The sequence below is a fragment of the Lemur catta genome, chromosome 12, assembly GCF_020740605.2.
Source record: "Lemur catta isolate mLemCat1 chromosome 12, mLemCat1.pri, whole genome shotgun sequence".
Taxonomy (NCBI): domain Eukaryota; kingdom Metazoa; phylum Chordata; class Mammalia; order Primates; family Lemuridae; genus Lemur; species Lemur catta.
The window spans coordinates 22,589,924-22,614,895 of record NC_059139.1 but is presented as its reverse complement, the minus strand read 5'-3'; the positions used below and the strand labels follow the sequence as shown (position 1 = coordinate 22,614,895).

The 24,972-nt window shown below is 37.9% G+C and overlaps 1 protein-coding gene across 6 annotated transcripts in view; it reads right to left on the bottom strand.

Moving 5' to 3' along the window:
• Nucleotides 1-24,972, bottom strand: part of SPEF2 (sperm flagellar 2) — a 194,443-nt gene that overhangs the window by 63,546 nt on the left and 105,925 nt on the right. For 5 of the 6 annotated variants that reach the window (XM_045565587.1, XM_045565583.1, XM_045565586.1 and 2 more), the window contains 8 exons: nucleotides 24,580-24,688; nucleotides 23,427-23,584; nucleotides 19,029-19,199; nucleotides 15,561-15,635; nucleotides 10,563-10,711; nucleotides 5,117-5,244; nucleotides 4,896-5,034; nucleotides 2,833-2,970 (listed from right to left, as the gene is read on the bottom strand). In XM_045565587.1, the coding sequence (XP_045421543.1) occupies nucleotides 2,833-2,970; nucleotides 4,896-5,034; nucleotides 5,117-5,244; nucleotides 10,563-10,711; nucleotides 15,561-15,635; nucleotides 19,029-19,199; nucleotides 23,427-23,584; nucleotides 24,580-24,688 (1,067 nt within the window). The remainder of the gene's footprint in view (nucleotides 1-2,832; nucleotides 2,971-4,895; nucleotides 5,035-5,116; nucleotides 5,245-10,562; nucleotides 10,712-15,560; nucleotides 15,636-19,028; nucleotides 19,200-23,426; nucleotides 23,585-24,579; nucleotides 24,689-24,972) is intronic. The other variant, XM_045565585.1, reaches the window with a different exon arrangement.

Here is a 24,972-nt window from a genome sequence, read left to right as displayed (position 1 = left end):
CTGAGATTTAAAAGGAATCTTAGAAATAATCTAGCATAGCATTTCCTAAAATGTATCATATAGAAAACTTGTCCTTTAGGTTGTTAATGAGTACTATGTTGGGGATGAACCTTTTCAAGGTCAAATAGTTTCAGAAATGCTGGGTTAACATACCAAAGGGATTTCTCTACCGCAGAGCATCCTGATGTCTATACACGTCAATATGCTTCGCAATTTCCCAGGGAGAGGAAAGGGTAGAATATGCAGCACATCCCAAAATCATTTGATCACAGAGTATTTGTTTTGTGAAACATCTTGTAGGACTAGTTTTCCATGGAAAATACTTATCTAACCTTGGGAAATACTTATCTAACTGTCTGTTACCCAATATTACAGGCCTTTGAAGACTTTCTTGAGGGTACTTTCTCCGAGTCCTCCACAAACACGTGAAAGCTTTAGTTTTTGGGCTTCCTGGATAAAAGGTCATTGCCTTAAAAATTTGTTATCTGATGGGCAGTTCTAAATAGGCTATTTCTTCATAGACTGAACCGAAACCTACTCTCCTATAATTTCCACCTTTGGTTTTTATGGGATTCTATTAATCAGTGCACAGTCAGGCTCTCTTCTGTTCTCCATGGCAAGCTTTCAACTATTTGAACAACAGGTCATTAGTTAGGAGTACAGTAGTCACCCCTTATCCTCGGGGATAGGGGTGGCGGTAGATATGTTCCAAAATCTCCAGTGGATGCCTGAAACCTTGGATAGCCCTGAACCCTATATATACTATGTTTATTTTGATCTGTAACAGAGCAGGCTACTAAGTGACTGATGGGCAGGTAGTGCATACAGCGTGGATATGCTGGACAAAAGGATGATTCACGTCTTGAGTGAGACAGATGGTGTGAGATTTCATCACCCTACTCAGAATGGTGCACAATTTTAAACTTACGAATTGTTTATTCCTGGAATTTTCCATTTAATATTTTCAGACTGTGGTTCACTGTGGGTAACTGAAACTGCAGAAAGCAAAACCACGGATAAGGGGGAACTATAGTACTGGCTTTGGAATCAGATTCAGTCCAAATCGTAGCTTTTCCACTTAGTAGTTTTTGGCAAATTGCGAGTCATACTATTTCCATAAAAGGCGTGCATTGTTCTAAATCGAGAATGATTCACAAAATTTTTCTATTCTCTATCCTTTCTTTATTGGATTTCAGTGACTTCTGCCATAAGCTTTTGACACAGCTGTTTGCAATATTTGATTTCTGCTTGCCCAGGCCAGTGTCCTGGGGATGCTACCCAGACTGGTTTAGGCAGCTTGGGTGTCTCACCTTAATGCTTTGCACAACCCATGCCATGTGGATCTGTCTGTTGTCCTTTTCATGGCCCAGCTTTGTCCCCTGCTTTAGATAAACTCTAACTTCGTGTTCTCTTTGCAATGCAGATTCCTAACATTCCTGCACTGGGCTTCCTTGCCCTGGTATCTTGACTTCTTTAAACCTACCTGCTGCCTGAGGGGCTGCTCTTGCTCCTCAAGTTTCTGCTGATATTTCAAGCTTCTGCTACAGCCTGTCCCTGCACCATGAATTGTCCCTTTGCAGGTTGGAAGTATCAGCACTCACTGGTCATTTGTTGAACAAACATTCCATTGAACACCCACTGTGTGCTAGCTCTAAGGAACCACAGATAAATAGTTTCATTTCCTGTAGTATCTCTTCACGTAAGTTAATGAATTGAAGACTAGAAATGTACCCTTTTCCACTCTATTTTCACTGCTATTCCCTTAGGAAAAAATACTCATGTAAACACAGGTTGACCAAACCAGCCTTAAAATCCCCATAACTTTGACTAAATTTTAAACAGGCTTCTTCCTGACTCTAGGCCCCTGACCTCTCTTTTGTTAGAACATTTACTTTAAGAAAGCTTGTCATTATAAATCCTTTCTCTGTCCCTTTGAGATGTAAATCTTTTTAAAAGCCTCTTACCAGTTTTACAGCCCAGGAATGTCTTTCTCAAGTCCCAAGAACTATCTCTTTAGAATGTAATTAATCATCAGGAAAGACAGTGCCCCTGTCTCCCAGGTCATGGAAGGGTAGGAGCCTAACTTCAGTGGGTGCCTGGCTCCAAGTTATAAAACTACCTTCCATGGTGAAGATAGAAAGTTGACTTTTCCTTTGGGTAGGGCCAATTAGCAAACGGAGATGGCCTATGACCCTCCACCCTTCACACCATCCCAGCTCTTAAAAACTCTCCAGCCTTTTGTCTTGCCAGAGCTGAGCCAGGAATCCAAGACCTGGTCTGTGCTCTCTTCCCCATTGCTGACAATAGTATCAGAATAAAATCAACGTCTGTCATCTTATCTTGCCCTGTGCAGTTTTTTATTTAATAGGTTGTGAATTCTGATAAATAGTCTGTTTTTCCAGTCCAGTATTGGAAAACTTTTTACTTTTAGGAATCAAATGCTTGCTCTGTCTGATCTTGCCCATGCTTTGTGGCAGGGCTGCTTTCCTGGGCTTTGTCTGGCTGGCCACTTAGGGTGTCTGCTTTGAGAGGCTGACAAGGCAAACAACTCAGTTGCAGACACTCTCTTTGCTGTCACTCTCTACATATCTAGGCCACCTGCAAGCAAGGCTGGTGAGTAGTCGCTTGGGATACTCCCAGTTTGAGTGCTTGTTTGGCCCAGACCAAAATGTTTTATTCCAGCTAACTTCCTTGGCAAGATGGATGGAGCTCACAATAGGTCATGAGCAAAAGGAGCCCTGAGAAGACCCCGAACATTTCCAAAGGAGTTGTCACATGAGGGACGTGGCTACAAGGGCAAGTGTCTGTGTCATTGTGACCAGCTGCTCTTACCTGCATCAGTGAAAAGAAATGGTTGATTGTTATTCCAACAGAGTCCTGTAACCAGCTCTCATTGATGATGTCCAGCCGCTCCCGCTCTGCATCTGCCTTCTGAGTGTCACAAATATCCCACAGGCGGTCTCTCAGATCCTGCACAGAAGAGAAACATGGTGGTTATGCTTTAGAACTGTGGCTCAAACCACCTCAGGGTAATAAAACTAAAAATTTTGCCCCACTTAAAAATGTCTCTAAGGAAATTTTATACCTAATGCACTCACGTATTGTATTTGTTCATTCAACCAATATTTATTTTGCTTCTATTCTATCAGGCTCTCACTTTCAAAGACTACCTCCCTGAATCATATGTCTCTGTTTACCAGAAATCCACTACAGTTCACTTTAGCCATGGATGGCTATGTTTTATGTATTTTATTACTTCCTCAAAAAGTTTGTTGGGTTGAAAAATCCAGTATACAGGAAGGCTGTTTGCTTTATGAATAGGTAGGAAAAAAGATAGCAAAGACAGAAAAAAGATAGTTTTAGGACTTGCAGTTATTAATTACTATTTGAAGAATGTTTAAGAACATGTGAAATACTTCAGCTTTACTAGAATATTTGAATACCTTGTAGGGTAAACCCTTCAGCACCCTGATCCATAACCCAAGCCACCATGATGCTTCACCTCCATTGTAAGAGCTTTCCAACTGGTCTCCCAACTGATCTCTCTGCTGTTTTTTCCCCTCTACTATAGACTCTTTTAAAACCAGAGGCCAAGGCTTTTCATCTGACTCAGATCAACTCTGATATTCTCATAATGACCTCCAAGGCTTTAGATAATCCAGTCCCCTTCGATTCTCTCCCACCTCATCACCAGCCACTCTTGCCCAGCTCACTCTGCTCTGGCCACACCAGCCTCCTGCTGTTCTTCAAACACACCACACACCCTTCCCCTTCAGTGTCTGCCCTTGCTTTCCCCTGTGCCTGATGCACCCTTCCTCCAGATGTCTACATGGCCTACTCAATCACTCTGTCCTGAGTCTGTTCAAATGTGACCTTCTCGGTAAGACTTTCCACAGCCACCATACAAAAAAGGGTACATCGAACGTTCTTTTCCTCTTGCTGTGCTTTCTTGTTCTCAACAAAGCTCCTATTACCAGTGACACATTTGCTAAATATTCACTTGTTTATTGCTTAGTCTCTGTCTTCTCGTCACTAGAACATAAACATCGTGTGGTCACAGATGTTTTGTTCACTGCTGAATCTCTAGCCCCCTGAACAGTGCTGGGACCTTGATAGATGCTTAATAAATATTTATTGAGCAGATGAATGGACCATGGGAAAGAGTTTGGCAATGCTTTGTTGCACAAATAAATATTGAGGTCATAATCAGATTTGTTTGTTAGTAGCCTGTACTTAAGGTAGCAGCACGGGATCCCCCTGAAGAGATAAAGAGGTCTGCCCATTTCACACAGAAAGATGAAGGGTAAGATATTGGAATCAAGCTTCTTATACATCACAGACCATGTTCTCAAGTATCAGGGTAATATACTTCATTCATGAAGTTATGAAAACCTGCCTGTCTACCGACTGCCAGGCATTGTGCTTGCTGGAGGCACAAAGATGTGTAAGATTTAATATCTTCTCTCAAGAGATCCATTCAATAGAGACTACCCTTCAGGTTTTCCATGCAATTCCCTTACTCCCTTTCTCCTTCAATAAGCCATCAACAAGCCATATAACTGCATTCAAGATAGGAATGGGATTAACACCAGGGATGAAGACAGCTTTGTGGACTAACAAAGAGGTTAGGAATCCAATCTATAAGACAGATGCCAAAAATGCTCTTGGACTGCCGACTCTGGCTCCTCTTTCCAGAAGCATTGCCAAAGTTTTCTCATTCTGAACTCAAAGTGCAGAAAAGCTACTGATCTTGAAAGTTAGCTGGTTAAGAGTTCAAACCATTTCCTTTCTCATCCTCATACTTCATGAAGGTAAGAAGGGAATGAATTGGTGTTTTGCAGGACAAGATACGAAAGTCTGGCAACGCTGTTCCAGCAGGTCACAGATTTCCTTACATTCACTCTTTGGTGTAGTTCAGCCTTTGTTTCCACATCATCCCACAGGTCATCAGGAAGAGAGTTGAAATCAGCCTGCCACTGAGCTACAAAATCTTGCTTGTAATCTGGACGCCTTAGGAACTCCTGGAAACTTATTCTGTAGACAATAAAAGAATGAGAAGGATCTTATATGTCATGCCCGTAAGCTATAAAATTCTGACTTTGGAAACTTTACTTACCTAATCTCATGTAAGTAAGCAAGCACAGTCTTCTGGTATTCTCTCAGATGTCTGAGTGCTGTTTTGACGGTATTTATATAGGAATTTTCTATTAGTTCCCAGTAAGGTACTAAAAATGAAGGTAGTTCCTGTTAAACGGTAAAGTGTAGAAATTGTTATTTCAAAATGAAAATCTTCCAAATAATTGAGTCAAAAGAACAGTGCTAAGCAAGAAGATGAAGATGCAACTGCAACCACTCAACCCATTCCCCGTGAGACTTCTTGTTCCTTCTCTTTCCCCCTCCCCACCTATTTCCCATTCCAGATAATTCTTCATGTCTCAGCCCACACATCAGTTATTCCAGAAATCCTTCCCTTACCCAACAAGTCTGCAAGGTCACCTTCTGATGTCCTCAGGTTCTCCCTTGGCACCCTGTACTTCTCCCATTATAACACTGCTGACATGAATTGTAATTGCTTATTTATTTGTCTGTATGCACCTCTAGAATATCTGTCCCATAAAGCCAGAAACTATGGTTGTCTTGTTTACCATTATACAATTTTTTTCTGTAATTACCACAGTGTCTGGGACATAGAAAGTCCTCAAGAAATAGTTATTGAATGAATGAATTGCACCACAGATAACACATTTTGCCTCTGTTGGAAAACTACCTGGAATGGCAAACACCTCGTGTTCATGTCAGGGTGGTGATGAGTTACTTCTCTGATTTCACGTAGGAGATTCTATCCTTGCTGTGTGCACCATGAAAATTAGAAAGTTTCTTTTATGTTATCTTTAATAATGTAAATAAACAATCAAAACCAAGAAATAATCCAAATGAAATAAAATTAAGAATCCATACTATATTTAATATAAACTTGCTGTATTAATTATTCCCTTATTGGCCATGTATTTATTTACTCAAAGAATCACACCTGGGGACCTTAGAGATCATCTGGGCTAATTTCCTCTCCAATCAAAAAATGCCAAATCCTAGAGATATATTATCCAGTCTCTTCATGGACCTCATGGATGCCTGAAGAATGATATTTCAAGGCAGTCCCCTCCAGTGATGTACAACTCATGTTATTGGAAAATTTTTCCTTGTGTTAAGCAGAAATTTGCCTTTCTGCAGTTTCCACTTATCAGCCCTAGCTATTCCCCTTGGAGAAGGACAGACTATACCTACTGTCTTCCCTATGATAGCCTGTCGAATATTTGAAGACAGGTATCACTAGCAAGGAGAGAGCTAGACTGGGATTCAGGATATATGAGATCCAGTTTAAGCCATTCTGTCACTATTTAAGTGTCTCACTTTGTCCAAGCCAATGAGTAAACCAACCAGGAATTATTCATTGAGTAGTCACTCTATGTAGGTAGGCATTGTTCTAGGGACTAGGAGTTTTATGGCAAATAAGGCAGGGTCTGTGGCTTTAGAAGCTTATATTCTGGTGGGAGATGGGAAACAGTAAAGAAGTCATAAGTAATTGAGTAAATCATTAAGAAGGTAAATAAAGACCTAAGCAATTCAATAAGCTAATAAAAAAGTAATTCCTTTACTAAGTGCTGTGACGTGATAGAGGTGCTGCTTTTTCTGGGTGGTGAGGGAGGGCCTCTTTGTTTAGGTGGCACTGGAGTTGGCACTGAGGAGAAGGAAGATTTAGGGGAAGAGCACTCTGAGCAGAAGAAATAGCAGGTGCAAAGGCACCGTGGTGGGAATCTTCTTGGCATATTTACAGGACAGAATGCAGGTTTGTGTGGGTAGAGCTTGGTGGAACAGAGCAGGACTGAAGGACGATGATGTCTGAGAGGTGGGTAAGACCCAGTTCCTGAACTCTTCCCTGATTCTCTCCCTTTCTCCCCTCCTTCCCAATGTCATTGTCCTCATTCAGGCCCTTGTCAGCTCTTGTGTAGAGTAGTACAGGGGCCTCCTGACAAGTGTCTATGATTCATTTCAATATTCTATTCCCCAAACACCTAATACTTATTGAGAACTTACTTGGTGTCAGATACTGTTCAAAGGGCTTTATGTGTACTAACTCATTAAATTCTCACAATGACCTACGAGATTGGTTTCTATTACTCTCCCCATTTAAAGACGAGGCAAATGAGGCAACAGAGGATAAGCAGCTGGTACAAGGACATGCAGCTGCTGAGTCATAGAGCTGGGATTTGAATGTAGGCAGACCAATCACAACGCATGGGTTCCTATTTTTAGTCTTTTATCATCTCCTTAGATAATTTAACTACAAAATCTTTTTTTATTTGTCATTTTGGCGATAATTTTTATAAATAACCTTAACTGTATTCTTTCAACATTTGAATGTCTATAATGAGCTTGACACTCATTAAATTACTTTCCTTCCATAATTTTCCCTAATTCTTTGAGATTTGGAACCACCCCCCAAAAAAACCCAGGGAGGTCATATTACTTTCTTTTTAAACTTAATTAGGATTATAAGGTCAGATATATTATATATACACACACATATACATATATATAAAATATATATTATATATAGTGTATATATGTATTATGTATATATTCTATATATGTATATATTATATTATATGTATATTACATATGTGTGTATATATTTATATGTGCATATATGTGTATATATTTTATGCATATATATTTTATATATATACAATATATGTATATTTTTTGAGCCCATCCATTTCTCCTAGTCATATTCCCCTTTAGAGTCCAGATTATGATTTCACTATAGGTTTGAAATATGCTTTCCTGATAACTAGGGCACATACGTTCTACCAGATTCTTCTTTCACTATTATATATTCCTTATTAGTAATTTCTCCGAAATTATTAACCATTTTCATTCACCCAACTATCCATATTGGTTGGTCAGTACTAAATCCAAAGGAGAAGCCCCCATAGCTTCCCCTATATTTTGAGTGTTGAAACTATCAGCAAAGCCAGTAGAGAATTGATTAGAAACTCTGCTTTAACCTGAGCTATACTTTTGGCAGAAGAGTACCATGTCTATCAGCCTCCTGAGAAAGGATGGGTTTCCAAACTCAGCACACATGGCCCTGTGGCCCCTGGGCCCAGCTTCAGCCTCTGAGGAGGAGGAGGAGGACGACGATGAGGAGGAAGACGAGGGGGGTTGCTACGGTCTGGCTGAATGTGAGTGAGGGCACTGAGGGGGCCTCTTTCCTGGAATCCTCTCCACAAGGGTCTTTTCTTGTGCTTTCACAGGGTGGAAAGCAAAGACCTCTTGCTCTGACTGCCTCCTTGATTCTAATTGCACCTTCCCTGGTAATCAGCAAAGGGGGGCCCTAGGCTCTCCTCACATTTGGCTGTTGCCCAAGAAAGCCAGATGTGGAAACAATCTCTCTTTTCTCTCTCTCTCTCTCTCTTTCCCTCTATGTGTCTATTGAAGTAAAGTGGAGACCTGGGGTCCTCAGGAGGTCTAGAAATAGTGTTACCAGATAATGTACAAGATGCCTAGATAAATTTGTTGTTTATCTGGAATCCAAATTTAATGGGCATCTGTCTTCCCCTTCCCTGAGAAGTCAGCTCTGCAGCTCAGGTGTGGGAAGTCTAGAGTGGAAAAGAAATAGACTGGACCACGTGGCCTGCTTTGCTGGAGAGAAAGTTCTCCCCTACATTGTCGGTCTTAGGCAAGCAGAGGTCTGTGCTGCGTATCTCCCCATGTCCCTCCAGACCAATTTCCTATCCTTCACCCTGCTCAGTGCCCTGGGAGGTTAACATATGGAAACTCAGCCAGGAAGCTCCCTTGCTGTCCATCTTCTTGGGGAGAGTGTTTTCCTACTCCTCTCTGCGGGTCACTGTGGGACGCTGCTCCCCCTCTGCAGGAAGCCACAGCTCCTGTCAGATGGCCTCTGTGCGCAGGAGTCCTCTTGAGGCCCAGGGATCTGCTCCTTTTCTTCACCTCCTCAGGCCTAGGGGCCAGCACAACCCCCAGCTGTCCCTTGCTGGTGGGGGTGGGGGGCGAGGGGGATCGTAGATAATCTAATCTTTGTAGATTTCCATACTTACTACCTACACATTTTAAATAGTCCTTTATTCTACTCTCCTCAAATTATCATCTGTTTATTGCCAGAATCCCGACTGCTAGAAGATCTACATGTGAGCTGGTACCATATCTCAGTGTTAATTTTTTTTTTAATTCCTATCCTCTGTTTCCCTCCCGTCCTCTATGGATTTCAAGGACTTCAAGGTTTGGAGTTAAGGATTGGATTTTGGTATTTTTGCCCTGCAATCCCCATCCCTTACCAAATAATACCATTTTAATTTTACCTCCTTCCCAGAAACCACTTCTATTCTATATCCTGCTTCTATGACAGTTTGTGTGTGTGTGTGTGTGTGTGTGTGTATATATGTATACATAATATATATAAAGTAGCTTCTGTTTAGCTGAGTGATGTCAATTATAAATATCCATAATTGTATCATTTAATGTTCTCATCTTCAAATATTTTCAGTTCTAATTTCATCCTCAATGCTAATTAATTAATTCGTTAGGGACCTATCAAGAATCTGTCATACACTCTGTACTGTGTTTGTGCTGAATACAATGAATTGTTCCACATGTTCCTACCCTCCCCAAAGAGTTTATGATCTAATTTGGGAGATAAGACATATTCCTAGGAAAGCTCAATAATAACAGCAACCCCAGAATTGCTCCATTTCATAATTGAGTCTAAATTGCCTGGCACAGATGGTCCTTGCTGAGCTCATCAGAGTAAGAGATCACCGGGGACTGGAATGGAGGAGACGGGGACCTATTCTTTTCAAAAGGACTCTTTTGTCTTTTAAGAAGTTTTAAAGGAAGGACCATTCTGTGTGATTTTCCCAAGGATTTATCTTCTAAAGCAACCAGAAGTGCCTAGGTGGTGACTGGGCCTTGCAGTTGTCAGAGAACAATGAGCTGGGTGGAGCTCCCAGGGTTCCCCTGGGTCATCTCCCTGGCTTACACTAGCATACCTAGTTAAAGCTGTTGGGTCAGAGAGCTGTTGTTCTATTACTGATTGAGTTACTTTCAAAAATGTTCTCCCACTTCTGAAAAGTCAGAGGTTAAACTTCACTAAAAAGCATTATGATGTGGGTATTAGAACATGGATAGAGGGCTAGATATTTGCTGGATATGAGTCCTGGGGAAGTCATTCTTCCAGGAAACTGCATCTCTGCTTGTCCTCAGGGAGAAAATTGGTCCTCACAGAACCCACTTGTTCCCTTGGGTTTAGCACTTTGAACTGTAGTTCAAAGCATGACTCAGAAACTTATGTGAGGAGGAAAAAGGATGGGATGTCATTCAATGAGTAGTCTCTTAAAAAAATATCATCTCAGCTTTTTAATGAATATATATATATATTACCAGATATGAAAGGCCTTCTAGATGTTGCAAATAATGGTATGAATCTTACTACAAATAGGAGAAAGAATGGATTCTACCAGCTTGGTTCTAAACTGCCATACCTCAGGAATTGGTTCATCCACATAGACCCATTCTTCTGATCCTGGCTTAGGTGGTGGTGGCACTACTGGAGTAGGTGATATATCTGCAGAGCTGACAGGTGATTTCTTTAGTGGTGTTTTTCCTCCTGGCGATTTTCCTTTAGGAGAACCTTAAATATGCATATCAAATTACTCCAATACAAGTAGACGAATGGGACAGAATTCTGGTGGTTCAATAAATATATCATTGCTATAAACTTCAGCAATTCATTAACTACTTTTTAAGCTCCTTTTGGGCAGTCTTATCAAATCAAAAATTTAAGAAAAAGCCTCATTTTCCACAGCCTCGAAATTAACTAATAATACTAATGGTACTAATGGTACTAATAATAGTGAGTTGCTTTCTTTGTAAGCAATCCAACTCTTTTCCAAATGGCTATTAAAAACAACCTGATATTTTGTTTTCTTCTCTGCTTTGCTTCCACAATGAACATGTAACTCTTATATAGTTTAGACTCTAGAGCAAAGTGTATTTCATTTCTTATTGCAAAAACTGGCAAATTAAACTCTCTATCCTGAATGACAGAAAGAAGGGGGGTACTCAGCCTCCTGAATATCCCCACAGCCCCACGGGAGATACAGGGTTTCTGGGGGAAATTATATTCCTTGTTGTAGTCAGGGAATAAGGATCAAGGTAGTTGCTGGGCCATGAGCCTGGCTGAGTCAAGGCATGAGAGAGAATGAGAAGGGAAGGGGAAAGGGAAGGAAGGGGAGTGGTGTAAAGGCAAATGAGAAGGGAGCAAAGGAGGAGGAGGAAGTCTAATTTTCAATTCAGAATTCAAACTGACATACACTTCACTTTCCCTGACATCATTAAGAAGGAAATCTAGATTTGTTAAGTGAGAGCACCAATATTCCCTGAAAGGATCAAGGTTATTACAGTTTGGAAATTCACTCAGTTTAAAATTCCACTTACCTTTAGATTAATTATCGGAATTTTTAAATGAAGTTTAAAAACACCTGTAGAACTGGGAGCACTTTCTTTCCCCAAAATATATGTCTTTAATGAGTATCATTAAATGTTAATGCTGTTTAGAAAAGCAAATACATCTTCCATTCTTACATTAGTTAAAAATAAGTAGATTATAAGTAAAGAAGGAATTGTTAATTGTCTTGTGGACAGTTTAGGTGTTTAAAAACAGTATCCATTATCCATAGATCTGAAGTTGTATCTAAATTTTTGAAAATTTAGAAAAGTTTAAGTGAATCTTTGGTCAGGCAGTAACTGAAAATGTTCTTAATTTGATACACATTTCTATATGATGACTTTTCATCCTTCGACATGAATATCTAGTGAAGTCCAAGTGATAATTCTATGACCACCTTAGATGAATTTCTCTAACAAAAGGCAAAATCCAGGGAAGCTATGAGAAGTTTTGTGCTCCAAATTAATGTGGGAGTACAGACTACATTTCCAGAAGAGTGAAGAGGCTCAAATTTCCATTCTCATAGGTTAACAGTTCCTAACAAAATACTTGTTTATGTATTTTGACTCTCTTCATCTTTGAAGTAGTAAAATGATAATTTCTACTTCATAGGTGACTGAGAGAATTTAGTGAGATTATTATATATGTAAATTACCTTGTGTAGCACCTGGCTCATAATAGGTACTACATAAGAGGGAGTTTGTTATTGTGATTATGGGTTGTATTATAAAAGAAGATTGTGGTTGAATTTCACTACCTGAACCATAATCATAAATTAATCATCAACTTTTGGATATGCATCAACCTTTGGATAAAACCCAATACACATTACATTTGCTATAAAACCTATTAAGACCTTGTACGTTGTGCCACATACTGGTTCAAGGTCCCCAGTGATAAAAATCTATTTTAGAAATTTATCTGGAAGAGCTTAAACCCATCCTGCTTCCTTCTTCATCTTGTCAACCCAAGTTGTTCTGAGTTTAATGAGTCATCACAATAAGCATGTGTCCTTGAGCTGGACATGCTAATTCCCTCATTTCAGGGCTTTGTATTTTTATTTCTATTTTAAGAGTGTTATTATGTACAGGTGTTTTTAATGTAATCCAACTTAAGTATTTGGGAGAAGAGGTATACTATAAATAAGACACAAGAAGTAATTGAATTTTTCTGATTTTCCAATGGGTCTAATAGGGCAGTGAGCCTTGGGCTCCAGTAGAGTAGTTCTCAAACTTTAATGATTATCAGAATCCTTTGGAGGGTTTGTTAAAACACAAACTCTTGGGCCCCAATCCTGGAGCTTGCAGATTCCGTAGGTCTGGGGTGGGGCAGAGAATCTGTAGTTCTAACAAGTTCCCAGGTGTTTCAGATGCTGCTGGTCCAGAGACCACACTTTAAGAGCCATTGCTCTCATAGATGCATCCAGTTATGTCAATTTCATTTCACCTTGTCTTTTTTCTCTGTTCTTCCACATCCTTCAAATTAAATGTCATTTGTGTTTATAACATTGATACTACATTTTATTTAAGTTAAGTGGCCTGGTAGCATCTATAATAATTGAAACTGTAAGTTAAGCCAGAAGTCAAGCATTGGAACAATACTAATACTAATACATGGAGTAGAACACTGGAACCAAAGATGACATTATTTCTAAGTGTTTGTTCCACAGAACTCTGGTCCCAACAGATACTTCTCCAAGGAAGAAGAATTCCGCAGCCAAAATGTCTTGAGATCTCCCACTTCCTTAGAGATGCACATTAACATAGAAAAATATGCTGTAATTGAAAACATTTTAACATGATGTAACTTGGTATTTTCTGAACATGGAACATAGTTGATCGTGGAAAACTTTCTTCATTTAGCCCCTAATTAACATCTCCTTGGTAAGGATATATGTTTGAAAAGCCAATGTTTTATTAAGAAATATAATGGAACAGTGGCAAATAGATTGAAGAGGATAAGAAACACTTTAGAACACCAGAAGTACAATTGTGAATGGCACCTCAGTGTCAAGATTTTGGAGGTAGAAGGATAGAGATTGATCTAATATGCAGAGAAGAATATTAAAGAGTCAAAGACAATAATGCAGGAAATAAGAAATTTGAAAAAAGGAGAAAAGAGATAGTCCCTCAACTCATAAGAGATGCTTTAAATGTAATTGGTATCAAACAGCCTGTGAGATAAACAGATAATTAATAGTGTTCACCCTCAATGGTGTTAATTTCAAATATTAAGAAATACAATCATGTAACTTCTTCCCCATGAAGGAAATCCGGTTATAAATGCCAAAATAACACCATTTCTATATAACAGGAAGGCTACTAAATCTCTATTGAGAGTTTACCTATTTCAAATATTATTTAAAACAATAGAATAACAAAATAAAAGCCAAAACCACTTGGAAGTCCTCTGAGTTAGTTAATTTAAGCTAACTACATGGCTTCTATATCTATATCTATCTATGTCTATATCTACACACACACACACACACACACACACACACAAATATATATATATGTATATATATATTTTACTGTTGAACTTGTGTGTTTGCTTATGGTTTGTTTGGAGTCTGTATGCTTTTAATTAAGGATGATGTTAGAGCATGTGCTTTATTATGTCTACTTTGATGATTTGATATCTAATATGCATTGGTGTATTTAATGTCTATTTTTGATGACTCTGTGATGATCCTTCATTTGTCCTTTTTGATAATGAGAAAACAAGGGATGAGCAATGTAATATGTGAAAATTATTCCATTAGTAAACAAGTGAGAGCTGAGCATAGATTATAGCCCTTAAAATTTTAGCTAAATTTTTATCTCAGTGTTAAATCAATAACTAGCTCTAGTTATATAAACCCATTATGTCATATAATCAGAGAACGGTGAGATTCTCTTTGAGAATCATAGTTATATGCATTTAAATGCCAAAATAAACATCTTTTTAACACATAATTTTGTGAACATTGCACGCTCTTGGACTGCAGCTGCATTGGTGCTTTATGATGAATAGTTAAACAAAGGCACACACTTCATGACAATGCCATTTGAATTACCTTGGAAGATGTCAACTGTATGTACTCATAATTATATTTCCATCTTTAGTTAATTGGTAGCTATAGCAGCTTCAACATAAATGTAACTACTATGACTTTTAGAGACTGGAATTTTCTTTTACCAACTTAGAAAAATTACTTTAAAAAATGTGCCCCCCTTATTTCATGGAAATAGTTAAAGTAAAATAGAAAAAAAAAACATAAATAAAACTAGGATCAGGAAAAATACAACTTAAAATAGAAAGTCAAAACCAGAAGAGGAATTGGAAGGAAGATATTGAGATCTAGGTCCTTCATAGATACTGAGCCTGAGTCTAGTTTGGTTTTGACATCCCAGGTAGCCAAAACAAAAGGGAAATGCTGTCATTTAGAGGTACACATTATCTAATCACTAAGAGGAAAAAATGTTTTCCTGTCCCTTGATTCTGAATAAAATTTCTCACCTAGGATTTCATTTAACAGCCATTAAATCACGTAGTGGGCATAATATAGTATTTTACTTCAGAAAATATAATACCAGGTTATTACGTGTATCATGAAAATTTCACCTCCATTGCTATGTTATGTTGTGGAGGACTTTTTACCAAAAAGTTGAGGACTTCTTCCCAAAGTGCTTATCAGTATAAGACATACAATACAGGGTCCAAGAAAATATAGTTCAGTGTGTAGCACGTACTTTCTGATGGCGTAGCTTAGCCATATAGGATAATACCTATAATATCTATGATGAATGGATATTCTGCATATTAGATATTCTCTAAATTACCCCTACAAACATCACTTTTCTCAGTAGGGCCTTTCCTAAGAGCAGGATGCAGAAAGTTTGAGGTTGTACTCTTTGTCAAGGGCTTATAATTTACAAATGCCTAAGAGAAGTTGTCAATGTGTACTACTATATAAAATCTAGTTATTTTCACTGAGGCAGTTATAAAATGCAGAATTACATGTAATCATATCTATCTTTATCTGTTGTACCTTTTCTTTTCAGTGAAGTTTCACCTTTCTTCCCTTTTCCTTCCTGAAGAGATTCTTGCTTACCACGTGAGGTTTCTAAACAAAATTCAACACACAAATACCATCAATTATTTACTTCAATAGACGTGGCTATATGATTTTTTAAGCAATCAAATGTTATTTCTCAAGGATAAACCATTACATTTGTGAGCCACATAAAATGGCTCATGTCTTTACTGTGAGTTAAAATTAATCTGAAGACAAGACTATGGATTGAAACTTCTTGAATGATAGCACTATTCTGTCACACTGAGAGATTTAGTCCTAATGTTAATATAAATATTTGGTAATGGCTTTCATCATAAACTCTTTAATGGAACTAACTGTGGAGTTTTAAAAGTTAATCACAAGTCCACTGAAGCACATAGCTCTATTTGGATTTATTTCAACTGAATGGTGCTTATACAATAAGACTAGATCTGTAATAAAAATGATACCAAAACAGTTTGAAGAAGAGTTAAATGACCATATTGTTTTGATATGGTGCATCCTTGAACTTCTCTTGACTATACACTTGGTTGCCTTCTACATTTGCATTTTGCACTGACAGTAATTTGTAATGCAAAGGATGGTTCAAGTATATTTATCCTGGACTCCCTGGAATCTAGCTCAAAAATATACAGGAACCTGATGACCCTGAGGTCAATAAGATGACTTAAATAATAATTCCTTGTAAAAATTCTCTACATCCTGCACTATTCACCAAATTCAGTCATTTTCCTCCCTTGGTTCTGCGCTATAGTTTGTTTTTTTTCCCCCATTGGAAGGATGGACACGTATGGCAATTTAAATGTCTGTGATGGAGAGAGACCCCATCTGACCTATTTTTTTGTATTTGATAGTCATAGAATGTGTAAATGCACAGCACATATCACTTACATTTTAATATCTCAGATCTAACAACTAAGATTCCATAGAAATAAAACAAGTGAATGACAGAGAGAAGGATTACCCTTGGAACTTTGTAAGCTCTCTAAAAGAACTTTTAAACATTTAAACAATTGACCATCAAACTCAGAAAGAAGGAAGGAAGGAAGAAAGGGAGGGAGGAAGGAAGGAAGGAAGGAAGACCCAAATGTTTGAATTAGTTTTTTTTTTTTGTTTTAGAAATAAGCTTAACAATCAAAATGTGTTGATAGATTCCTAGCTTCTTTAACAAAAATATTCTGGGTAATCAAATATTTAACTAGCTCTAAACTTTAGTACAAGATGACAGAAAAAAGAAAGTAAAAGATACTAAACTCATAAAATACTGTGGGCAAGTCTCATTGCTGCCAGGAGTAGTATGCAGTCTGCTCATTTTTTTTATTAGCTCCAAAAATATATTCTGAAGTCTCAAAAAATATTCTTAAATAGAAGCATGAGCAATGCCATTCTATTGTGTCATACTGAGAACTTTAGTTCTGAATTAAATTCTGACATATGATAGTGGATTTGATAATAGACCCTTCAATGGAGCATAACTGTGAAGTTTTTGAAATTTAATCCTAAATGCAGTTGAAGCAGATATAAAATGCAGAACTACATACAGTATAGAATTATTTGGGGACAAAATGACTGTTAGGACTCAGTGTACAGTGCCTCCTCTACCCCATTTCCATCCTGATGTTTTGTTTTGTTTTTTAGTAAATAATTCCTCTTTTCATCTCAACTTCTACAGAAGATTGTAATTGGATGTTTGAGTTGGGCATGTTTAGCAGCCTCAGGATTTCAGTTGTGAAAACGTTCTCTTTTGAACAAGATTTGTAAGTTTTTCGTGAATTTTTTTTTTTTTTTAAACCTGCAGTAAATGTCCCTCCCTAAAATCACTTAACCAAGCTTCCTTGAGCTGTAGGGGCAGTGCCATCTGCTCTTTTGCCCCATCAATGCCCCCCTCGTCGAGGTTTCCTATCAGGAAGGCACTGTTGTTGGACAGAGGTAATTAAGCCTTTGGAGATTAACCTTTGTACACATTTTTAAAGATCAGGCACTACTCCTGCCCTTGGTGGAAAAAAGAGACAGGTACAACCGCTCTTTGAGGCAACAACAGATTTATTATTCCTCCAATGCACAATATTCAAAAATACAATTTTACACTAGCAAACAAACTTCAGAAACTTAAAGACTAAACTGTGTCATAATCAGAAACACTAGAGATTGGTTTCAGGGAATTGCTTAAATACACAGATACTCCTGATTGTGAGCGAGGTGAGGAGGGGGAAGAGGTGGGTAGAACCACAGACAGAGGTGAAAGAACCAATTTGATAATTCTAGGCTCATTTACCTACTGTGAAAACTATATTCTCCATTTCTGAAAACCAATTTAAAGATTTCCATTTTTCCTCCAGACCTCTGAATTGTTTTTCTAATTCTTAATGAAGTAGTGGGAAAGGGGTATATACCTAATTCATGGCTTTGTGTTTTACTGTTCATATGATAGAAACATTTTTTAGGGTTTATGTATATTACCTTTAGTTAAGCTCTAATTTACTGGAGTAAAATGGTCTTCAATAAACCATAATATATGTTATTAAAGTCTACAGATTCCTTTATTTCATATGAATAAATTTAATTTTTTAATAAAATTCAGACCTATCTCAAATCTCCATGAAGCAGAAAGACAATGGAGTTTAGAAATAAACCATATCAAGGATTCCTACATAGACTTGTGAAACTGTGAAGTCAGCCATTTAGAAAGCTAATACCAGAAACTAGAATCATATTTGTTTCATATGCACACGCCAAATGGACATTCTATCAATATCATGCATTACAACAATTACACACTTTACTGTTTTCATTATATTCAATGTCTACTATTTAATGCAGGTAGACTCATGGTCCTTAACAGTTAAGTATCTAGAAAAAATTTAAACTAAAAAATGTTCTCCACCCAGACTCTTTATTAATATATCTATAAATATATATGTTTACTGAGATGCCAGGTGCCAGTTTCTAACTTTTTATAATCACATAGTCCTGAAAATTTACAGTTACATATCCATTCTTGTCTCTAACAAAAACTTTTGATTTCTTCCCTTATTCTTGTGGAAAACTGGCTATGCTAATTTTTATTTTGTTACAATGGTTTCACTCTTCACACAAATGTAACTCTACAGTTTAGCAGACATCTGTTCTCTTGATCTGCTCTAAGTTACTTTTTGCTATTCCTGGTCTTTCCTCTTCTCATCTGTGGTCTTACTCTAATCAGTAGACCTGAGTGTGATGATTCCATGTTCTCTCCCACACAGTAAAGAACCAGGCTTTGTAACAACTACTTTCTTAGCTACTAAGAGGGTTTTTCCACTTTCATCTGAGTGTAGAGCTTTGTTTCATATGATTGAAGTTGCCCAAAGTCTGAATCTACATAAACACACTATAATTTATAATTCTTTACTAAGTAAAAATAAGAAACTGGCAAACAGGGTTCTAAATCATACTGTCAATCACCTGATTGTGGTTTTCCTTTTGCAATAGGAGTTTTTGAAGGCTTATGCTGAGGATGAATTTCCTTCTCTTTTTCTGGTTCAAGAGGAGGGGGAGGAGGAGCAGGAGGTGGAGGCTCAGCCAGAGAAGCTGCTGCTTTTTTCTTAGCTTCCTTTTCTTCTAATTCCTTTTCAACTTCAAAAGGACGATAAGAATGAACTTTCATTAGGGACTCCTATTATTTCATCTGAACTAAGAGAAACCTAAGTTAATGTAAAATTACACTTACTGATTTAAGTCTAATCCATGTTTTAGGGTTCTCCTTTAAATTATCTAGTCCTTAAAGCTAAGATTTCAAGCCTTCTATGCCTGGTCAGAAATATGGTTTCCCTTGACTCTTGATGTTATTGTTGGTGGTGATGGTGATGGTGGTGGTGGGTGGTGATGGTGGTGGAGGTGGGAGTGGTAATGGTCGTGATGGAGATGGTGAGGATGGTGGTGGTGGTGGTAGTGATGGTTGTGGAGGTGGTGACGGTGGTGGTAGAGATGGCAGTGGTGGTGGTGGTGATGGTGGTGGAGGTGGGGGTGGTAATGGTGGTGGTGCAGATGGTGAGGACAGTAGTGGTGGAAATGGTGGTGATGGTGGTGGAGGTAGAGGTGGTAATAGTGGTGGTACTGGTGGTGGTGGTGGAGATGGTAGTGGTAGAGATGGTGGTGGGAATGGGGGTGGTGATGGTAGTGGTAGAGGTGGTGATGGTGATGGTGGTGATAATGGAGATGGTGGTGGTAGCGATGGTGGAGGTGGTGATGGTGATGGTGATGATGGTAGTGGTGGTGGAGAGGGTGGTGCTGGTGGAGAGGGTGATGGTGGTGGTGGTGGTGGTAGGGTGAATGGTGGTGATGGTGGGGAAGGTGAAGGTGGTGGTAGGGGTGGGGGTGTGTATGTGTGTGTACAAAGCAGGTATAAAGGGTAGGTGAGTGGGTGCCAAATGTAAAAGCAACAATCTACAAGTAGCTAATAATGACAGAGGAAAGTAAAGGATTATTTCAAAATTTCCAGTGGGAAAGCAAGGGGAAAAAATATAAAGAGATGGTAAAGAGCAGTGTAATAGAAGAGGTAAGGGTGAGGAGGGAAGGAAATGTGTGGCAATGCCTTAAATAAATAAATAAATAAATATAAAACACTTATGCACACAGTATGTATGTCCTCAAACCTTAGCAACTGATTCATTCATGCAACAAGTATTTACTGAACCTGAATTGTGCTTTGAAGAATAGGAGGGACTACAACAATAAAGTAAAACTACGACTACTACTAATGATAATAATAACTATTATGAACAACAATAGGCATAGTCTTGGTTCCTGGAGATAGAATAATAAAACAAAACAGAGAAAAATCAATGGCCTTATGAAGCTTTACTCTGTAGTGGTAGGAGGCAAACCATAATTATGACGAATAAGTTAATGTGTAAGAGATTAGAAGGTGATAAGTGCTATTGAGAAAAGAAATAGAACAGAGGAAGAGAGATAAGGAATGCGGTAGGTAGGGGAGCTTTTGAAGTTTCAGAGAGAGCTAAATTGGGTAGGGCCACCCAGGAGGTGACATATGAGCAAAGACATGAAGAAGCCAAAGTGGATATCTGGATATCTGATGGAAGAGTGTTCCAGGCAAAGGAGACAGTCAGTCCAAATGCATCGAGGAATGGAGCATGGCTGATTTTCCTCTTTGCAGGCTCCCATCATTGCCATACCTCTTTTCCTTTTATAATGCAGTTTCACCCTTCCTAGCACATGCTCCTCAACTGCCCCAGCCTTTCTAGCCCTCCACATGCAAATGCCCACAGCTTTACTGACTGTGCCACTGACAATGAATGCCTGCATTCTTGTATGACTACTCTCTGTACATATGTTCCATTTGCCCTTAGGTCAGCGATTCCCAACCTTTTTGGCCCCAGGGACTGGTTTCATGGAAGACAATTTTTCCACGGACTTTGGGTGTGGGGGATGGCTTTAGGATGATTCAAGCACATTACATTTATTGTGCAGTCAAACCTCTCGGCTAATGATAATCTGTACTTGCAGCTGCTCCCCAGCACTAGCATTACCGCCGCAGCTCCACCTCAGATCATCAGACATTAGAGTCTCATAAAGAACGTGCAACCTAGATCCCTTGCACATGCAGTTTACAGTAGGGTTCACGCTGCTGTGAGAATCTAATGCCACTGCTGATCTGACAGGACACAGAGCTTATGTGGTGCTGCAAGCAATGGGGAACAGCTGTAAATACAGACGAAGCTTCGCTCACTCGCGCCACTGCTCACCTCCTGCTGTGTGGCCTGGTTCCTAACAGGCCACGGACCAGTACCAGTCTGTGGCCTGGGGGTTGGGGACCGCAGCCTTAGATCATTCTTTTCAATTCAGCAAGCAAGGAGGTTTCATTCTATTAGATGACCTTTCTAAGTGGAAATTAGGGTTTGTTTGTTTTTTTCTGATTATAAAAGTAAAACATAATTATTGTTTTAAAAAACCCAAGAATTAAGACAAACAAATAGAAAGAGGAATTGGCTGTTAAGCCTCTCTTCCCTTCTCCTTCACCCACCATCAATTACTGTTCATACTATCAGACTCTTTTCTGTGCATATATATTTAATACATATATAAATACACATATAATTTTTAAAAAAACAGACTATTTTATACATAACCTGCTTTTTCCTACTTAGTGTATTATGGTCATTTTTTCATATCAGAATATTACAGAAGTACCACATCATTTTATTTCCTTTAACTTCATCAGAATGTTTAATACAGAGCACTGAGGTAGGTACACTATTGTTTTAATGATTAAATATTTGTTATGGTACTTAACTGATTGGAATATAAACCTTAAGGGATAGTTGAGTCTATAAATGTAGTTAGTGATTAGAATGCAAAATCTTTTTTTTTTTTTTTAATTTGAGAAAGAGTCTCACTCTGTTGCCCAGGCTAGAGTGAGTGCCGTGGCGTCAGCCTAGCTCACAGCAACCTCAAACTCCTGGGCTCAAGCGATCCTACTGCCTCAGCCTCCCCAGTAGCTGGGACTACAGGCATGCACCACCATGTCCGGCTAATTTTTTTCTATATATATATATTTTAGTAGGCCAGATAATTTCTTTCTATTTTTTTTAGTAGAGACGGGGTCTCGCTCTTGCTCAGGCTGGTCTCGAACTTCTGACCTTGAGCGATCCACCCGCCTCGGCCTCCCAGAGTGCTAGGATTACAGGCGTGAGCCACCACGCCTGGCCTAGAATGCAAAATCTTTAGAAAAATATTAAAGTGGAGTCTGGTAGCTGGTAAAAACTAACTGATCCTAACCTGTAGCTTTAAGCCCTTACAAGTTAGAATTAGTTTGGTTCTGCCTCCCAACCAAGACTGTGAGATTGCGGTGGAAGGTCTCCTCACACTTCTCAGCCTACTTTCTGTCAAGTGACATGGTAAGCCTTTTAAAATACTATACAATTGGTTTTTGTTTTGTCTGAAAGCTTTACATTGGCATTTTTATGGAGTAGATATTTAGATGTAGGACCTTATCTTTCTAAATGTGAGCTCCTGCATCCCCATGGTGATTGTGGCTCATACTTATGCGCTATTTTAATGTCACTTAACTGATACATCATGGTAGTTAGGTCATAAATCCAGTGACAGGAGACAAAGTGCTATCAAGGCAACTTAAGAATCCTTCTGATATTAACTTTGACCATTTTTATTATACCAAGAAACTATAGTTGCCAATATAATTAGGAGTGATAGATAAACAAAAAGGAAATATTTATTTCTCAAGTCACTTCTCAAAGGCAAAATCCCAGTGGAAATCTGGCATTGCCCTCAGCTTAAGATCCCTTTCAATAAAATTTTCCAATAATACCATAAAAAGTTAGTGGGCAATTATAACTGGCTGAATAAAGGAGGAAGGAGTCCTGGATGGTTTCATGTGAGTGAGATATACCCTAGCAATAGGCTAATAAATAAGTAATTAATAATCAATAAATTCATAACAAAATATGTAGATTTGGGGAAAATTAATTGCCTAGTGTTTTCCATCCTAAAAAAATTCACACACTGTTTCCTTATATTGCTGAAATTAACAAATTGAAATCTTTACCCTTCTCTATAGCACCCTTAATTCTTTTTTTGTTTGTTTGTTTTGGTTATTATTTTTACATGAAAGCAATGCTTTCAGTGACATAATCTCTCTTTGATTAAATTAAATTAAATTATAAGAAAATAAAAATCTTTTGTTCAGAAACATAAGCAGCAGAAAGCTAAAGTCAGAAGTAGAATGCACTTGTAGACAGTATAATTCAAATATAAGAGAGAACCTTGCAATCACACTTTTCTTGCCTTCTAAACTCATTAAAACCACACATGTAGTTACATTACCTTTATTCTTTTTTTTCACTATTTCAGTCATAAAAATTTCTTTTACTGTTTGGTGTAAAGACTCTTTATCTACTTCAGCATTGATTTTTATCAAAATATTTTCTGGCTCTGAAAACCATTGCTCCAATAAAGGCCAGTTGTCCAAGAAGCCTATAATTCTGCAAAATCAAAATATTATATGAATATCTCACATTGATTGAAAGATTTCAGTGACATTAAGCATAATTTATTTGATATAAAAACAATAAAACAGTCTGCCAATATAGTTGAATCTGAAAAAGAAACTTAAATAAATCTGTAAGCAATGGAAAGTAAATAATAGGTTATAGCCATTTTTTAAAGATGTGTAAAAGAGTAAATAAGAGGAAAATTTCACCAATTCAGGAAATCTTTAGTAAAAGTTCAGGTTTTTTAAGTAAAAATCTAAGGGAATATCATCTGTACTCATGATACAATAACAGAGTATTCTTCTGATGGTAGCTGCAGCCTGATCCACTGAGGTCATCTACTTTTTTTTCTTAGAGATAGAAATTGAAGAGATCTTTGAGTAAGTATAGATGGTTCATATTTATTTGCTTTACTCCAAAGTATTTTTGGAATGATTCTTGAAACTTTTTTTTCTGGAGAGTAGACAGCCTTAATGTAGCTCAAATTATTCTCCCCTGGTTTACTTTCTACCGTTAGATTTCTCAGGGTTTCATAAAATAGTCTAATTTCGTCTAAATTTTCTTTTCCAATGGCAAATTGCACACAACTAAAAGAATGCCATATAACTTTATTTTAGCGAAACAGAAGTAGTTTACACTCTCTAGTCTGATGGTTAGCTCTTTGAAGTTTCACGTTCTTCACTGGCATTTCCTTAATGAGGGCTAAATTAGGATTCCATATAATTAACTTGTAAGTTCGTGTAAAAGGAAGTGTTGCCTGATTTAATTCTTCTTTCCTCAGACTATAATAGCTTGTTCTCTGAATATGAAAGTTAGCACATAAATATTTCATTCATCATCAAAACTACTTAGTTTTGTTTTATCTAAAAAGATTGCATACTATGAAATATACCTTTTTTTCTAGATCTGATGATTGCAAAGTGACTAATTGTCATTCTGTTCAAAGGGCAAGAAATAAGAAGAAGGGCATTTAGTAAAAAACTAACCTATGGTGAATTTGGTCTCTCAAATTCTGGTCCCCATGCATATCTTGGTTTTCAGCAGCTACATGTTGATTGATATCTTCGTGAGCAATTTTATGTGAAAATTCTTCAGCTACAGTATGAAAATTATTTAATTAGATAATTTTCAAAACCAGTCAAAGTTGCTACTTACTGCTAAAATACACTTATGCAAGATGTCAAATAGATATGGTCCTATATTTGGCCCGACATTACTTAAAACTGTTTTAAAAAGATGTTGAAAGAGTATAATTTTGTGATAAGAATTCAAATTCTTCCTGGAAATTAGGGGAAATTAGGAAACCACATTAAAGAGAAGCTGTAGTGTCAATGTAGAGGATCTCAGGATTGACTATGAACAGACGAGAATGAAAAATA